Raw genomic sequence first — 18,069 nt, forward strand, 5'->3', positions numbered from 1 at the left:
CTGACCGGGGGATTCTTAGCACCCTCTCCCCATTTAAGGGTTGCCCGGGACTGAGGGCCGTTTGTTTTGGGTTTTCAGCCATTGTCGTGTCCTGGGGATATCCTTATGGATCTTTAATGTGGTAGTCATCCCGTGGCTTTCCACATCTCAATGCCGTTGGCTAATTTAGCTCATCCGTCTTCGGAGTCAATTTCCCAGCTCCAGGGCAATGAAGTGCCCTATCAAATGTCGGTTCTTCCACCCGTAGCTGTTGACCAACAAATGGGAGATTACTTATACCGGTAATCGTTCGGTTAGTAGAGGGTGTAGTAGCAGGAAATATAGTGACCCGTCTGCCTTCGGGAACCTAATCGCCATTCGGGGTCGGAAGAAACAAGAATTAGCCAAGAGAGGCTGATAGGAAAGATTGAAAGACATTTCACTCAAGACAAATTGAAAGAGAGTAAAATGTGAAGGTCCTTATGATCCGCCAGGTGCGTTTCATAAGCGTATGAGTATTAATACATTTTGTGTTCCCGCTCATACTTCGGGGTGTTGACTACAGACTGTATGGCTCGTCCAGCATGCCATAGCATGGAGGATGGAGTACATGACATTTTTACAATGTAGATGCTCCAACTCCATGGCCTGACAGCCGTGCCTTTCTCAAGTGATATAATTTACAATGTGTTTGCCTTTTTAAGTCTCTAACTGAAGAGGTTGAGGAGTGGGAAGCTGTTTGTCTCGAGTTGGTCATTCGGAATTATATCTGTATTTTTCAGTTTATTAATTTCCATAGATTCTAAAAAAGATGGCTTAAGGCCTTTATTTTGGATATGCAGAATTTGAAACTCTTCATTGAAAGAATGATTATGATCTAGAAGGTGAAGTGCGTATGTAGAAGTGTCTGTTTTTCTATTGTTGAAAGCCCTTTTGTGTTCTGCTATCCGTTTGTCAAAAGTTCTGCCAGTTTGACCGATGTACGTTTTCGGACAGTCACCACAAGTTAGTTTGTACACACCACTCTGTAGTTGCTTTCTCTTTCGGCTTTTATTGTTCTTAATATATTTGCTTAAGTTGTTGTTAGTTCTGAAAGCTGGTATTATTCCTTTCTTTTTTATGTATCTGGCTATTTTTGTTGTTATCTTGCCAGTATATGTGAGAGAGCAGAAGGTACTGGGTTCTTTCTGTGGTGGTGGATACACTAATTTCAGGGCTTTCTTATCGAGTTTTTGATTTAAAATTTTGTTAACTGTTTGTTCATTATAGCAGTAAACAACGGCTATAACGAACAAACAGTTAACAAAATTTTAAATCAAAAACTCCATAAGAAAGCCCTGAAATTAGTGTATCCACCACCACAGAAAGAACCCAATACCTTCTGCCCTCTCACATATACTGGCAAGATAACAACAAAAATAGCCAGATACATAAAAAAGAAAGGAATAATACCAGCTTTCAGAACTAACAACAACTTAAGCAAATATATTAAGAACAATAAAAGCCGAAAGAGAAAGCAACTACAGAGTGGTGTGTACAAACTAACTTGTGGTGACTGTCCGAAAACGTACATCGGTCAAACTGGCAGAACTTTTGACAAACGGATAGCAGAACACAAAAGGGCTTTCAACAATAGAAAAACAGACACTTCTACATACGCACTTCACCTTCTAGATCATAATCATTCTTTCAATGAAGAGTTTCAAATTCTGCATATCCAAAATAAAAGCCTTAAACTATCTTTTTTAGAATATATGGAAATTAATAAACTGAAAAATACAGATATAATTCTGAATGACCAACTCGAGACAAACAGCTCCCCACTCCTCAACCTCTTCAGTGAGAGACTTAAAAAGGCAAACACATTGTAAATTATATCACTTGAGAAAGGTACTCTGCCGAAACAGCTGTAGTCACATAGTTGCAAATAATAAATTTGTGGAAGTATAGAAAACAAAAGATTATGTCTTTGTTTATATTTTATCCAGCTTGCGGTCACAATTTTATCTTCAGTAATCTTAAACAATAGTTCTATTACATTGATGTTAAAAGGTGTTAAGAGTAAAAATGAATAATTTAGCCAATTTAAATTGTACAAATTATGGGTACCTAGAAGAAGTCAGTATTTAGTGTATTTAGCCGAACAAAAATAACACTGATTCTGAGTTGTTATCTGGAATTTATCAAGCACATGAAAAAAAAAGGTTAATTCGTGATAAATTTCCCTTTAGCAATTTCGGGCTGATTTAAGAAAATGCAATAAGTTATTACTTTCACAACTTTCAGCATCCGCTTTTACCAAAACTGATTCTGATGATTTTTTCATTTTATTTTCTTTACTATCTTGTCAAATTTTTAAATTTTTGGAGAACAAGTATGTTGATATTATAATTTATGTAATAACATGTTTAAACAACAAAATTGTTTTGTTTTTTGTATTGAAATGTGTAAAATTTTAAACAAAACTTTGGTTCAATATAAGTTTATGTAATAGAAATTTAAGAATATCGTTAAAACAGATTATCTTTGAGGGCAACAGTAGGACAACTAACTTTTTTTCCAATTATTTTCACTTTTTTATGAATAAATATAAATTGTTTTGTGACGCATGTAAAGTTAGGTGCTCAAACAAAATTCCATGTAAATCTATTCAAATATAAAAAAGTTATTAATTACTGAAGTTTCGTAAAATTTTTAATTGCGTTTTTCTCGAAACTACATTATTTTACATATCCTACCGTTTTTTTTGAGGCGACGGTATGTCTTTTATGCGTAGGGAACACTAACCAATTGTTTTTTACACATTTATAGGGTTTTCCATATTGGCAACTATTGTCAAAATTGGAGTTACACATTTATTATTAAATAAAAAAATATTTTTAAATAATTTTATATGTTCGAATAAATTTATTTGAACAATTTTTAAGGGCGTGTGCGCAAAATTTCGCGCCAATGTGTTTTAAATGCAATCATTTTTTTTTCGAATCCTGAGAAAATTAATAAATATTTTTAAAAAATTTGAACGCAGAATCAAAGATAACTTTATACTCGAGGGCCGAAAATCGCTTAGAATAGGTAACCAAAAAGTTTCTTTTGAATGAGATATTTGAAATTAAAAATCACACTAAATTTTCTCTTTTTTTTTCACCCCTGTAACTTATTAAAAGAAACATTACAGAAGTTTTTAAGGGACCTTCGGCCCTCGGTAATAATGCAATCTTTCATTCTGCGTTCAAAATTTTCAAAAATATTTATTAGTTTTCTCAGGATTCGAAAAAAATGAATGCATTTAAAACACATTGACGCGAAATTTTGCGGTAATGTGTAAACTACGTCCTTAAAATTATATGATAAAACAACCAAAAGGAATAGGTATTATTGTGCGACACAGTATTAAGTTTTAACTTTCAGTTAAATATTTTTAGCAGTATGAGGCATCCGGTGCTTTTTATTAAACACTAAAATTTAAAAACCTAATCTTCCTATTTATAATTTCTCATAATATCTATAAACGTGTTTTTCTTTAATTCCGTTTTATTATACATCTGTTTTAACCGTGTTGTTTTTTAATGAATACTAAAGTAGTGTCTTTTGTTTCAGCCCCGCCTTCGTCAGTGGAGATATTGGATCACACGCACAATTCGAAAATAGAAATAAAGGAAAACCAAGAATTCACTCTGGAATGCCGAGTTAAAAATGCTAAACCCGCAGCAAAGATCGTCTGGTACAGGGGCAACGTTGAAATTAATATACGTGAGTACACAGTCAAAGTATTTACAAAACCGTTCAAAATAAACATTGCATTGTGTGAATGTGGAACGACTTTGAAATGGGTAAAATGTTTTTTAGTTTTATAAAAACGTTTTTGTACTCTCATACTTTATTAGATCAATTGTAATTTCAATACCTTTATCATAATGGACTTCATTATGGTACAGATTTTCATTAGAGAAATGACGTTTTGTCTAAGATATAATATAATGTTTGTTCCAACATGAACTTTTTGACGGTCCAGAAACCGTCACGAAACTACTTGTACCGTTTCTTGTGCGCATGTTCGTAATTGTATCGCCCAGTTATCGTCCCATGACGATAATTTGGAAACCGATGTTGGAACGGTTATCTGACTGATAACTGTATTATCTATCATTATCATATATTTGTCATTTTTGGTGGTGACAGCTTGTGTGCTTTTAGTCGATCAAAGGCTCAAAAAATTTAAAGAAATAAATCCTAGTGCGCAAGTCAGTCCAATCAGCACATTATGCATTTGCCCGATTACTGAATTACTGAAATGATCATCATGAAACCGTCACCGAAAGATCACAATTCTTGTTGGAACAGTGGGAAGGACGATCCGATGACGATCATATTTTTGTTGGAACGGATTTTGTTTACTGCGCAGGAGCGTTACCGTTTCGTGACGGTTCTCGGTCGTGTTGGAACAAACCTTATAGGGTTATAGTTATAGTCAAACCCTATAAGGTTTGTTCCAACACGACCGAGAACCGTCACGAAACGGTAACGCTCCTGCGCAGTAAACAAAATCCGTTCCAACAAAAATATGATCGTCATCGGATCGTCCTTCCCACTGTTCCAACAAGAATTGTGATCTTTTGGTGACGGTTTCATGATGATCATTTCAGTAATTCAGTAATCGGGCAAATGCATAATGTGCTGATTGGACTAAAAGCACACAAGCTGCCACAAACAAAAATGACAAATATATGATAATGATAGATAAATCAGTTATCAGTCAGATAACCGTTCCAACATCGGTTTCCAGATAACCGTCATGTAACGATAACTGGGCGATATAATTACGAACATGCGCACAAGAAACGGTACAAGTAGTTTCCTGACGGTTTCTGGACCGTCCAAAAGTTCAAGTTGGAACAAACATTATATTATATCTTAGACAAAACGTCATTTCTCTAATGAAAATCTCAGTTAATTATAAAAATGCCACAAGGAAATAGCTTCAGAACAAGTCTAAGATATCATCGCTGTATGATAGCAGCCGGGCGGTGATCTCGGTGTACTGCTTGTGTGGTTTGTTAAGGAGCCGTTTTGAATGAAGCGTCTACAGATGTTGTACCGCTGGAGCCGCTAGCATCCATATTTGGCGACTGGTCTGAGACCTTAGATTAAATGTCTGAGACACAGTCGCAGACACTGAGCGCTTATAGTGGCGTGTGTACGTGATTTTGAAAGATTTTTATTTGACGGATTTTTAGCTATTTGTAAAGGGTTTTGGAGTTTTTTATTTGAGAGATTTTTAGCAGTTTGTGAAGTGAAACTTATTTCATTACATCATCTCCTAATAAATGGATGTTTATCAAAATTTTTAAGTATCCTTCTTCTTGCCTTCTTTGTATTGCATGTTTTTTTTTATTCTTGGAACACTTAAAATTTCTACCATGTCTTCGTCTTCTATTTCTTCTGCTAACTGGTATTTTAACAATAATTGTTTTTTTTTACTCATTTTTCTTAAACATTTGTTGTGGACTGCTTGTTTCTTCCATTTGTTTTCATATGTGCCCTTGTGTAAGCGATACGTATGTGATTATATATAGTATGATACTATTTATTAGACTCATTCATCATTCTCTTTGCCTTGTCCCTATGCGGGGTCTTCTTCGCGGGGGGAAACCATCTTAACCTATGCTCTCTCATTTTGGCATCAATTGGTGCCACACCTAGACTTCCCCCAATATACTCATTTCTAATTTTATCCTTCTTTGTCACTCCACTCATTCATCTAAGCATTCTCATTTCCGCCACATGCATTCGTTGTTCCTCTTTCTTTTTCACTGCCCAACATTCAGTTCCGTACATCATAGCCGGTCTTATGGCTGATTTATAGAATTTTCCCTTCAGCTTCATTGTAATTTTTCTGTCACACAACACAACACTCGCTTCTTTCCACTTCATCCATCCAGCCCTAATTCTACTGCATGCATCTCCATCTATTTCTCCATTACTCTGTAATACCGATCCTGGGTACTTAAAACTATTGCTTTTCACAATCATTTCACCATCCAAAGATACCATTTTATTTGTAGTAACTCCATCTTTAAATGAACATTCCAAATACTCTGTTTTTGTCCTACTAAGTTTTAAACCCATTTTCCTCCAGAGCTGTTTCCACTGTTCCAGTTTGTGTTACTATCTATACTATTTATACTATTTATTAGACTGATCTTCGTTTTTGTTGTTAATTTGTTTTTTCTTCCTGTGAGTCCTCTGATGGTCGCTCTTGCTTCTTCTGTCTTTTGTATTGTTGCGTGTACATGTTGTATAGACTTTGGGTCTTTATCCAATGTTACTCCTAAGTATTTGGCTTCATGTTTCCATTCGATGGGTCTGTCTTGTACTATTTTTTTGAAGACAACAGCTTTGGTCTTCTTTGGATTCATTGCTTTTTTCCATTTAATGCACCAGTCTTCTATACACCAGGCTTGTGTCCATTGCCGTCTGTAGGTTTCTCATGGCTTCATCTATGGATATTCTTGGAACGTCAACTGTGTTTATGGTGTACAGTAGGAGGGCAGTACTGTCCCCTGTGGTACTCTAGCCTCCGACGCTCCGTGTTCGGACAGTCCTATTCGAACCCTAAACCTCCAGTTGCCAAGGTACGAAGCCGCTGGTCTTGTCATGGCCCTGCTGTATCCATATATTCTCATTTTATATATTAACCCTTGATGCCATACTCTATCAAAGACTTTGCTTACATCTAGGAAGGCAGCTGCTGAATAGTGTTTATCTTTGAATCCATCTGCAATGTATTCGGTTAGTCTGAGTACTTGATGTTAGCTGGAGTGCTGTGCTCTGAAGCCAAATTAACCTAAACTGGTCCGTCTCTATTTTGAGTCTGGTTTGTATGATTCTTTCTACTATTAGGCTAAGTGCTGGAAGTAAGCTACGCAGCCTGTAATGTTGCGGTAAAATGCTGTTCTTCCCTAGTTTGTGAATCATTATCATATGGGCTTCCTTTCATCGATTTGGGAAGAGCCACTGTTTCAGTATTGCATTTGTACTGTTTGTTAAATAAACTATGGCTTTAATTGGGGAATACTTTAGATCCCTGTTACTTCGTCCGGTCTAGGTTATTTATTTGGCGAAATTTTCCTGATTTACTCGTTTATTTCTCTTGGAGATCTTATAATGTCTGGTCTATTTTTAGCAAACCGAGAAGACCACACTTCAGAAGTACCTGGTAAAACGAAAGACAAGCGTGTAACTAGATACGACACTCATTCAAGAATATCCCTCAAACCAACAGCGGAAGACGACTTTGCGGAGTACACTTGTGAAGCTAGACATGAAGCATTGTCTCAGGATATTCCCATGAGAGCCACCGTCCAACTTAGTGTACTCTATCCACCAGGTAAGTGACTTTTGATATGTTCGATATCATTAAAAACATTTTTAAGACATGTAGACATGTTTTCAAAAAGATAAATGTTATAAAACATGGCAAATAGATATACTGAAATAAAGAAAATAGATATACATATTATGTATAGTCGGTTCGCTAAACTCAGACAAAACTGGGTAGTGATTTTAGTAGGTAATTTTTTTGTTTTTGAAAAAATTTTCCAAAATTCGCAAAATTACTAACTATTTAGTAATTATTAACTATTTAGTAATTATTTTTAGAAATTACTTACTACAGTTGTGTCTGAGTTTAGAGCGAACCGACTATATACATGACATCACATGAAATAAAAAAGTGTATTGTTGTATCTTGTATTTTCATTTGTGTTTGTAGGTCTATAAATCTTTATGTCTACTTGTATCTCTTTATCGAGCTCTATTTTTACCACGTCTTATATACATAATTTGTCTGTTCTTTGTCTGTCTCTTTGTCATTTTGTCCGGGAAAAATCTTGTAATCGATTTTAAACATACTTCCCGTGTAGCTAAAGATCTGAAATGCTCAGAATAGTTCTGAACTCGATGACAATGCAACATTCAGCAGCTTTTACATAGATACATAATATAGCTTTGTATCTTTAGTTGTACAGGGTAGCGATAAAGTATGGAAACACGGTAATTTGGTGGGTAAGGGTCTTCTAATGCGGTCGATATTATAGTACTAATTACATTGTTGTCAAATTTTCCGTTTTTTTTTGGAAATCTAATGAACTTTCTTATTTCAAATAGAACACCCTGTATATTTTTTACGTTTTGAAGTCTTTAAGAAATACTGATTATTCTTCATGTTATATTCATTATATCTAAATGCCATAATTTCGGAGTTATTGCTACATTTGTTAAAAAAAAAATTAAACAGATTATAAAAATCAATTTTTTGGCCCGGATAGACCTCATTTTAGGTTCTTTGGATCATTGGGAACAAAAAAGGTCTTTTGAAATTTCCCTCTGAGGTTAATCGTTTCCGAGTTATAAACAACTTAAAACTGAAAAAAAAATCTAAAAATGACGATTTTCAAGGTTGACAAACAAGAATTTTTTTTTAATTACGAAGTACCTAAATTCAAACTCAAACCTTCTTCTGTCAGCTTCCTGCAAGAATTTGTGGCACATTCTATTCTAAAACATTGTTTTTTTTTAATTGTTAATCAAGCGCATATTATGAGCGGACGGGTATTAACAACTAATAGACAATGTTTTAACATTAGATAAGACCAAATTACTTATCGGTAACTGATAAAAAGGCTTTAACTTTAATTTAAGCACTACGTAGTTTCAAAAGTAATTTTTTTTAATTGTGTTTTTGAACCTTGAAAATCGTAATTTTTCGATTTGTTTCAGTTTTAAATTGTTTTAACTCAGAAACGATTAAATTTAAAAAAAAATTTCAAAAGACCTTTTTTGCTCCCAATGGTCCAAAGGACCTAAAATAATATCTACCTGTGCCGAAAAAATTTTTTTAGAATTGGTTTAAATTTTTTTAATGTAGCAATAACTCCGAAATTATGGCATTCAGGTATAGGGAATATAACATGAAAAATAATTAGTATTTCTTAAGGACTTCAAAACGCCAAAAATATACAGGGCTATTTGAAATAAGAAAGTTAATTAGATTTCCAGAAAAACGGAAGATTTGACAACAATGCAATTAGCACTATAATATCGGTCGCATTAGAAGACCCTTACCCACCAAAATCTATAAAAATCGTTCTCGTGGTTTCCGAGAAATTACCGTGTTTTCAGACTTTATCGCTACCCTGTATGTCTTTCCCTAATTTCATTTCTAGTTGTATTTCTGTCTACATTTCTGTATATATTTATCGATGGATTTCTGTTATATATTTTTTTCTTTTAGCGTTTTCTTATTTACATTTTTATGCTATACTCATGCAATAAAAATTGCACTTTAACATATTTAAAGCACTGCAAAATTTAAATGTTGAATAGGTTGCATATGCGAGTTCATTTTGAATGAAATAAAATACAGACGTACTCGCGATCATTTATTGTTTAATTCCGACGACCGATTTCGATCTCTACAATATTCAGATCATCATCAGGTCAACGGTTACAAGTAAACTAAATGTTACAAATAAAGAAAAAACCAGAGTTGGAACATTGTCTGGTTGTAACAAAACATGCTATAAGATCGAGCCAATATTTGAAAAATATATAAATTAGATCCACATGCAAATGCATATGCATACACACGTATCAGTAAAAACAAATACTCATATGCCCGTAAACACATGCAAAGGTATGAGGTATATGACCGTGTAATGAAATAGTGTTCTACTTACGTGCCGTTGAATGAGTTGTAAAGTCAATAACATGATTTCTTGCTTAAATTATGCTAACCGGCCAAAAAAAGGAGGGAGGAACCGTCTATCCAGTGCTTTTTTGTCCTGTTAGCATAATTTGCGCAAGAAATCATGTTCTTGAAGACTTTACAACTCATTCCTTGCAACGGCATGTAAGTAGAACACTATTTCATTACACAGTCATAGACCTCATACATTTGCATGTGTTTGCGGGCATATGAGTATTTGTTTTTACTGATAGGTGTGCATACAGATGTATTTGCCTGTGGTTTTAATTTATATATTTTTCAACTATTGGCTTGATCTTATAGCATCTTGTGTTACAACCAGACATTGTTCTAACTCTGGTTTTTTCTTTATTTGTAGCATATTATTTACTTGTAACTGTTGACCTGATGATGATCTGAATATTGTAGAGATCGAAACCGATCGTCGGAATTAAACAATAAATGCTTGCGAGTAAGTCTGTTTTTTACTTAATTCAAATTTTATGTCTTCTTCTTCTTCTTCTTCTTCTTCCTTCTTGTATGTAGGCTTTAAAGCCTGTTTCTTCTTCAATATTAGCCTCCTACATTATTTGAGTTATCGCACCAGCTTTTTCTTGGTCTGCCAATGCTTTTTCGTCCATTTGGTGACATATCGTGCTATTCGTACTATCCTATCATCTGCCATTCTACTAATGTGTTCGTTCCACTCCTGTTTCCGTTTTGTCACCCATCCTTTTATGTCTTCTACATTGTATCTTCTTATGTTTACGCTTCTCTCCCTATCCAACAGACTTTTCCCTGATATTCGTCTCAGTATTTTCATCTCTGTTGTTTCTAGTAGTCGTCTCGTTTTAGATGTGTCAGGTCTTGTCTCCGCCGTGTATGTCAATATAGGTCTAATTGCTGCTTTATAGATTAGGGATGGCGGTTTTTGACAAAACACCGGTTTTCGGTTATACCGGTTTTTTGCTTACGGTTTAACCTGGCTGTTATAACCGGCCAAAAAACCGGTTTTTGGAAAAAACCGGTTTTTGGTTTTTTTAATCCAATAGGTTACAAAGTTACATTTACAATGCACTTTAGTTTGCGATACTCCATTCGACTCGATATCAATATGATCAAAATTAGTACTATCGAAAGAACATCAATATCAATATAAATAAAACACAATTTTTAATAAAACCATTTTATTCTATTGATTAATATATTTATTTATTACTTTATTATTATTATATATTTATTGATTATTATTAAATATAACATAGCGTAAGATTGATATATTTATACATTGGATCGAAATAAAATTTGATTTGTGTGAATCCCAAAGATTTGTGAATTTCAGTAGTCAGATGTAGAGAACAGTAAACCAAAATTATTATTATACTTCTGCTCAACAGAGAGCGCTGAAATAATTCAGGTTCTATCGTCATTCAATATATATGAGAGTAGAATATAATATGCAATTATTGTATTCAATTAATGATGCAAATTTAATTTACCATTTAAAAATATAATCCTCTAAAATACTCACCAATTTTCCTCTCCTCCCAAACCCAAAAAAATCCCCAAACATTTCAACTTATAAAAAATTTCCCAGACTCTTTGAAATGAATTTTAAAAAAAATAATATCAACATAAATATTTTACTTAAAAATAAATTGGATAATGCAATTTATCTTTTATTTTTACTACCACCAAAAAAAATGTATATTGTATTACTTTTAACACGTTTGTATATTTGTAGAATAGGTACATTTTAACTCATTTAATACTTCGTGTATGAGTGTATCGTTTTGAAAACGTAGCGAAATTCTTGGAGATTCGTATTCGTAATCAGTAATTCGATATTCATAGTCAGAGCATTATTTTTGGTAAGCAGAAAGAGTCATTCACCCACTTTCAATGCCAAGAGTTAAGTGTGAAAAATAGATGATGTTTGCGTCTAAATCAACCAGATCACTTCTTATGTAAATATTATGATTACAAATACCTTTTCAAGGAAATATTATAATAAAACTTATAAATTGTTTCTGGCTGATGTGAGATTGCACTTTAAGTTTGCTTCTGTATTTATAAAATAAAATAAAATTTGAATTATGGTTTTGTTTGGAATAGTTACTTGAGAATAATAATTATGATTGGGATCCAAAATAATACCTAACCTAATCCTAATCACCGTGAAAACCTAATAACCGGTTTTTACTTTAAAAAGAAAAAACCGGTTATAACCGGGACAAAAAAACAACCGGTAAAACCGGTTATTGCGAAGTAAAAAAACCGGTTTTAGGTTTAAACCGGTCGGTTTTTCCCATCCCTATTATAGATTCTTACTTTTGTGTCTTGTCTTAGGTGTTTATTCTTCCAGATTGTGTCATTAAGGGATCCCGCTGCTTGCTTGCTTTTAAGCTTTGTTGTCGTACTTCCTCTTCAACATCTCCGTAACTGGTTATATCTATTCCCAGATATCTAAACCTTGCTTCCTGCTTTATTATTTTCCCTTCAATTTCGATTTTACATCTTAGTGGATATTTAGATGTCATACATTTGGTTTTTTCTGCTGATATTATCATATTGTATTTCTTGGCTGTTGTATTGAAGATGTGTGTTAGTCTTTGGAGATCGTCTTCTGTCTCGGCGATTATTGCAGCGTCGTCTGCATAACATAATATTTGGATTTCTTTGTTTCCCATTCTGTAACCATGACCTTTACGTACTGCTTCTATTATTTCGTCCATTATTATATTAAAGAGCAGTGGGCTTAATGAGTCACCTTGTCTGACTCCGCTTTGTACGGGTATAAACTGCGCTAGTTTTCCATTTATCTCTGCCTGTATTTGATTATGAAAATAGATGTTTTCGATGGTTTGTATAATATTGATTGGTATGTTTCTTCTATATAGTAACTGTAGGATGTCTTCGACTTGGATGCGATCGAAAGCCTTTGTCAGGTCTATAAAACATAGATATGCTGGTTTATTGTACTCAATGGCCTTTTCTGTGATTTGTCTCAGTACAAATACGCAGGATCTTCTGGATCTGAATCCTTGTTATTCATCTGATAAAGTTGTTAATTTATTGATTTTGTTGGTTAGGACTTTTTTGGTTAGCTTAAGTGCGGTGTTCAGTAGATTTATACCTCTATAATTGTTGGGGTCTTCTTTGTCTCCTTTCTTTAACATTGGTATCATTATGCTGTTTCTCCATGTGTCTGGTATCTTGCAGTGCAATATTAGTTTTTGTATAAGTTTCAAAATTTATGTCTAGTTTTCATTCCCTTACTTTATTTTCAGCTATACCATACATAGAAGGATATGTCGAAGGTGAAACCATACGAAGAGGTCAAACCGTCGAACTGGTTTGTAGATGTCGAGGTGGTAATCCTGCTGCTCAATTAATCTGGTACAAAAACGGGGAACAAATCAGAATGGCCTACAGAACTGCAGGAAGACTGTCAGAAAATGTTTACACTTTCACCGCCGATGCTAGTGACAACAAAGCGAAGTACAAATGTGAAGCCAGTAACATTATGTCCAAAGCTCCTTTGAAGGCTGAGGTTGAAATGACAGTTCTATGTAAGTATTTTAATAATTTTATAGTTGTGATAATATTTGATCCAATTTTCACTCCACCTCCTTTTGTCAATTTTTTCTACAAAATTTAAAGGGTTTACAAAGAGAGTTTTTATAATGATGGTTACTGTTCTTTTATACTGCTTGCCCCTTCGAATAATTACGTCAGAAAAGTGGAAAAATCTCGTTATTATAATCTTGCATAAAAAAGAAATATAACAGAAATTGTAAACTACAGACCTATCGCTTTGTTAGTTCATTTATATAAGCTCTTTATAAGAATAATTACTAACAAACTGGGAACTAAACTAGATTTTCACACACCAATAGAGCAAGCCAGATTTAGGAGTATCTTTCACCTACAAGTAATAAAGTCGTTGATAGACAAAGCTATATAATACAACAGCCATTAATATTAATATTTGTAGACTTTTAGAAATCATTTGAGTCAGTCCAGCATAGCTCCATGTTAAGAGCTCTTACAGAGTGCAGTATTCATCGTTAGATATAAAATATTCATAATTTTATTACAAAACAGAGTGCTATTAGAAACAATAATTAGAATCACATTGGATTCAAGATAAATGGAGAATATACAGACCAAGTCAAAATCTTAAGAGGAGTAGACACGGGTGCATAATTTCACCGCTGAAATTCAGTCTGTACTCAGAGCACATTTTTGAAGTGGCTCTAAAAGATATTGATGAAGGCATCGCAATAAATGGAGTCAAGTTCAGTAACCTGCAGTATGAAGATGATACAATAGTGTTTTCCAATACCATAGAAGGGTTGCAAAACTTAATGAATAAAATAACGGAAACGAGTAGAACATACGGACTGGATATAAACACCAGCAAAACCAAACTAATGATCATCAGCAAGGAAAACATAACTGGAGCAAATCTGTATGTGAACTAAATGAGAGTTGAACGTGTTTCACAATACAACTACTTAGGAACTACATATAATTAATTAGTCGTGGGACAATACCCAAGAGAATAGATGTCGCATCGGAAAGGCAAAAATGCATTCTTGACTACGAGCTCTGTGTTCAAGAGCCATAACCTCACCCTAGAAGCAAAAATAAGGCTCTTTAAATGCTATGTCAGTGCTTCTATAAGGTGTAGAAACTCCGGACTGGACATTAAAGGCGGAAACTCTATCGAAACTTCAGGCTTTTGAGCTATGGTTGCACAGAAGCATCCTGAAGATACCATAGGCAGACAAAGTCACCAATGAAGAAGTACTATGGAGGATGAACACAACAGCAGATTTGGTGAACATCGTGAAGGGCCGTAAGCTGCAGTACTTGGGAGACATATAATGAGAAATCAAGGTATATACGAGCTACGCCAATGCATTTTGCAAAGTAAAATTGAAGGAAAAAAGGCCCCCCTACGAAGAATAATATCCTGGCTTGCTAACCTGAGAGCATGGTATAGAAAGACCTCAACACAACTATTCCGTATAGCAACCAGGAAAATCATCATTGCCAGAATGATCGCCAACGTTCGGAACGGACAGACACCCTAAGAAAAATAAGTATTGTCAAAAGTTTTATATTACTTCATCTGATTACTTCAGCTTCAAACAATCTGCCGTGTGATGGATGACCGAAGTTATCTGCTATATATATCTATTATATGAAATAAAGTTATCCTGTAGTTAAGTTATAATCCTCGAATTGGTGTGATGTATCATATTTAACTTAACTACTTGCGTTATTTTTTGACAGTTCTGGAGTTATCTGATATATCAACTGTCACTTTACGACGTTAAACCTCAAGTTATGAGATAACTCTGTAGTTATGTAAGGTTAGGTTCATCTTTTGACTTGTTTTTAGACAGAAATCAAGTGAATTTAGAAGCTAATATTTTAATAATTAAGAATAGAAGGGTAATACAATTATTTTAAAAATCGACAAAAATCAAATCGAGAGATATAAAGTTGAAATTTTATTGTAAGTACCTACTGAGCTTTCTATCCAGAGTTGCCAGATGATATTTTATAAATCCCCTACTTAGAAACTGAAATTCCCTCAAATTGAAGCTCAAATACCCCAAATTTAAATTTTTGCCGCATTTTAATAAATTAATAGTCAAATGAAGAGAACAATAAACTAAAATTATACTACATACTTATCAACGAGGGCCCTGAAAATAATTAATAGTTCCTATCGTCTTCGATTATGTGGGAGTATAATATACAGTTCTATGTACATTCGCAAATTTAATTTACCATGATCTCTTAAAACCCTCCATAATCTTCCGCCCCAAAAAATCCCACTACAATTTCTGCTTAGAAAAACTTCCCTAGACGCTTTCAAATTACCCCAAAATTGTGGGAAAATACACCAATCTGGCAACCCTGTTTCTACCGTTTGAAACATCACCGAACCCGAACAGCTGTTTGTTGTTCGGTCATCGACGGTGGCCGACGATGGGTATTTACTTTTACAATCTACCCATCCTGTAGCATGTTCCGAACAATCTCTCGCGCTCACTTCAACTTGTACTATTGCTACATAAGGTTCCCTTTGTTACGTCAAACTTTGTTCCTCAAATGTTATTTCTAATATAACGTTGACGAAATAACTATCTCATAACTGTGCAAAATACATCACACCAAATTTTACCTAAATAGTTATGGGCATCGTTATACCTGAGAGAAATCTTAACTTTAACTCAAACGTTAAAGATAACTTCGGTCATCCATTACACGGCTGAATATCTTGTACTTTTTACAAAAACAGTTTTTATATCGAATATTTACTTTTGTAAGATTCTATATTCCATATTCTCAATTTTGTCATCATATTTCTATAGTTTTATAGTATAATACATAATGATTGTTTTTATTTTCTAGTTTCACCTGCTCACGTGACAATTTCCGGACCAACAGAGGCTCGAGTCGGCGATCCAGTACCTCTGACATGCACCACTGCAAATTCCAACCCTCCGGCAGAGATTAAATGGTTGGTAGCGGGACGACAAGTCCGAAACGTAACCTCCAGGCCAGTTATTTCGCCCGAAGGGGGCTGGATAACAACGTCGAACATCACCGCCGTTGTGGAGCCCAACAGGCGAAGTTTGGTGGTTATTTGCCACGGGGTAAATATGCAGCTCACGGAGAATGTTGTATCTACGCACACTATTAACGTTTTATGTAAGTGGTTTTAATTTATTAGACTAAAAGTTGCAACAGTGGAATTGTTTGTTAGTCGTTTAAATACAGCTTCCTGTGTGGTTATCTGCAATATACTAATTTATTTTTAGATCAATGTAGTTTAATTTTTTCTGGGATGCTTTTCATCATTTTACCTCTATTTATTTTACGCTGTCTATTCGTCTTGTTGTCTAAATCTATTTACTATTATTTTGCAGAATCTAGACTTCCATTCTATTAAATAATTATTTCAGTAGGTACCGTGATAGACTTGCTAGCTAGCAGATCTATTTCTTATCAACAAAACCTGTGATTATTACCGGTATCGGTTATTAATTATTTAATTTCTACTTTGAAAACTAGTTTATATTAATTTTTTGTGATATAGTGTACGTAGTGTAAATAGCTCCCCCATAAATGAGGGAAGCTGCAAAAAGAAAGGCGCCGTTAGTTGTAATGATCAACCAGACAATGAGTGCAAATAACGCTAAAAGTGACGCAAAATCGGCAAATTATTTATCGGTCCCCGTACAAGATATGGATACCAGTTCTAGTTCTGAACCAATACCTGAAACCAGTCGGGTTATTAGAGATAATGAAAAGGATATTAATAAACAAAACAAAACACCTAAACTTTTAACTTAACGAATGGCGATAAGTATCATTTGAGTATGTAATATTTTTGTTTTTATTGAAAGAAAAAATATTGAAAATATAGGACGCCTTCACTCCTTAACCGTGGGACATATCTTGCATAAAAAACTAAATATAAAGAATATAAATCAAAAGTGTTAGAAAAACAGAATAAACGTTTTTCTAAAAACATGTTCTGATGCCAATGCTTTAGTAAACAATCCTCTTTTACCCGAAAATGATCTTGTAGCGTTTATCCCAAATCATATATTAGAAATAATTAAGAGTTTGATAAAAGACGTAGATACTCAATACGATATGAAATATATTTTATAAAATATAACATCCTAACAGGGAAAATATTCATTGTTAATTTTAAGTAAACACACCCGGTTTTTAAAATAAATTACAAATTCTGAGGAAAGACGCTATTTCACGTTGCGTTGCTAGTCTTTAATTTTTATCTTTTTCTATTACATATTTTCTGTCTCAAGGCTTGCCACGCCACGTTCTGCTAGATACCAGCTTTCAGCGGTCGATTTCTGTTTACTAGTATTTTGCAGATTCTGAACTTTCATTTTATTAAGTAATTATTTACCCCTTTTTTTATTTTTTTTTATTTTTTTTATTTCCATAATTTTTAACTGTTTCTTTTTCTCTCCATACCATTTCTATGACTAAACGTTGTGTATCTTATTTGCTAACATAATTTATAATTTATTTTTGTCCACTATAGAGGACATAATCCATTCTCTCAGCAAAAGATACGCTTTACGCACGATAGATAGCTCCAACAATATAGATAAAGGGGCGTATTAGCATTTTCACCTACCCTTTTCAACAATTTTTACATGTTTGATCCACTTTTTACGGTTTGTGACTAAATTTCCAAAGTTTTGACAGTTTACCCCAATTGTTTTACAATGTTTCGTCATTTATTATATTACGTTATCCAGTTTTTACCGTTTTTAAGT

The 18,069-nt window shown here is 33.9% G+C and overlaps 1 protein-coding gene across 4 annotated transcripts in view; it reads left to right on the top strand.

The window, feature by feature from the left end:
* Nucleotides 1-18,069, top strand: part of LOC114340732 (nephrin) — a 570,487-nt gene that overhangs the window by 498,202 nt on the left and 54,216 nt on the right. For all 4 annotated transcript variants that reach the window (XM_028291502.2, XM_050661988.1, XM_050661987.1 and 1 more), the window contains exons 4-7: nt 3,580-3,732; nt 7,166-7,369; nt 13,018-13,299; nt 16,163-16,462. In XM_028291502.2, coding sequence (XP_028147303.1) covers nt 3,580-3,732; nt 7,166-7,369; nt 13,018-13,299; nt 16,163-16,462 — 939 coding nt within the window. The remainder of the gene's footprint in view (nt 1-3,579; nt 3,733-7,165; nt 7,370-13,017; nt 13,300-16,162; nt 16,463-18,069) is intronic.

Source organism: Diabrotica virgifera, chromosome 9, assembly GCF_917563875.1.
Source record: "Diabrotica virgifera virgifera chromosome 9, PGI_DIABVI_V3a".
NCBI lineage: Eukaryota > Metazoa > Arthropoda > Insecta > Coleoptera > Chrysomelidae > Diabrotica > Diabrotica virgifera.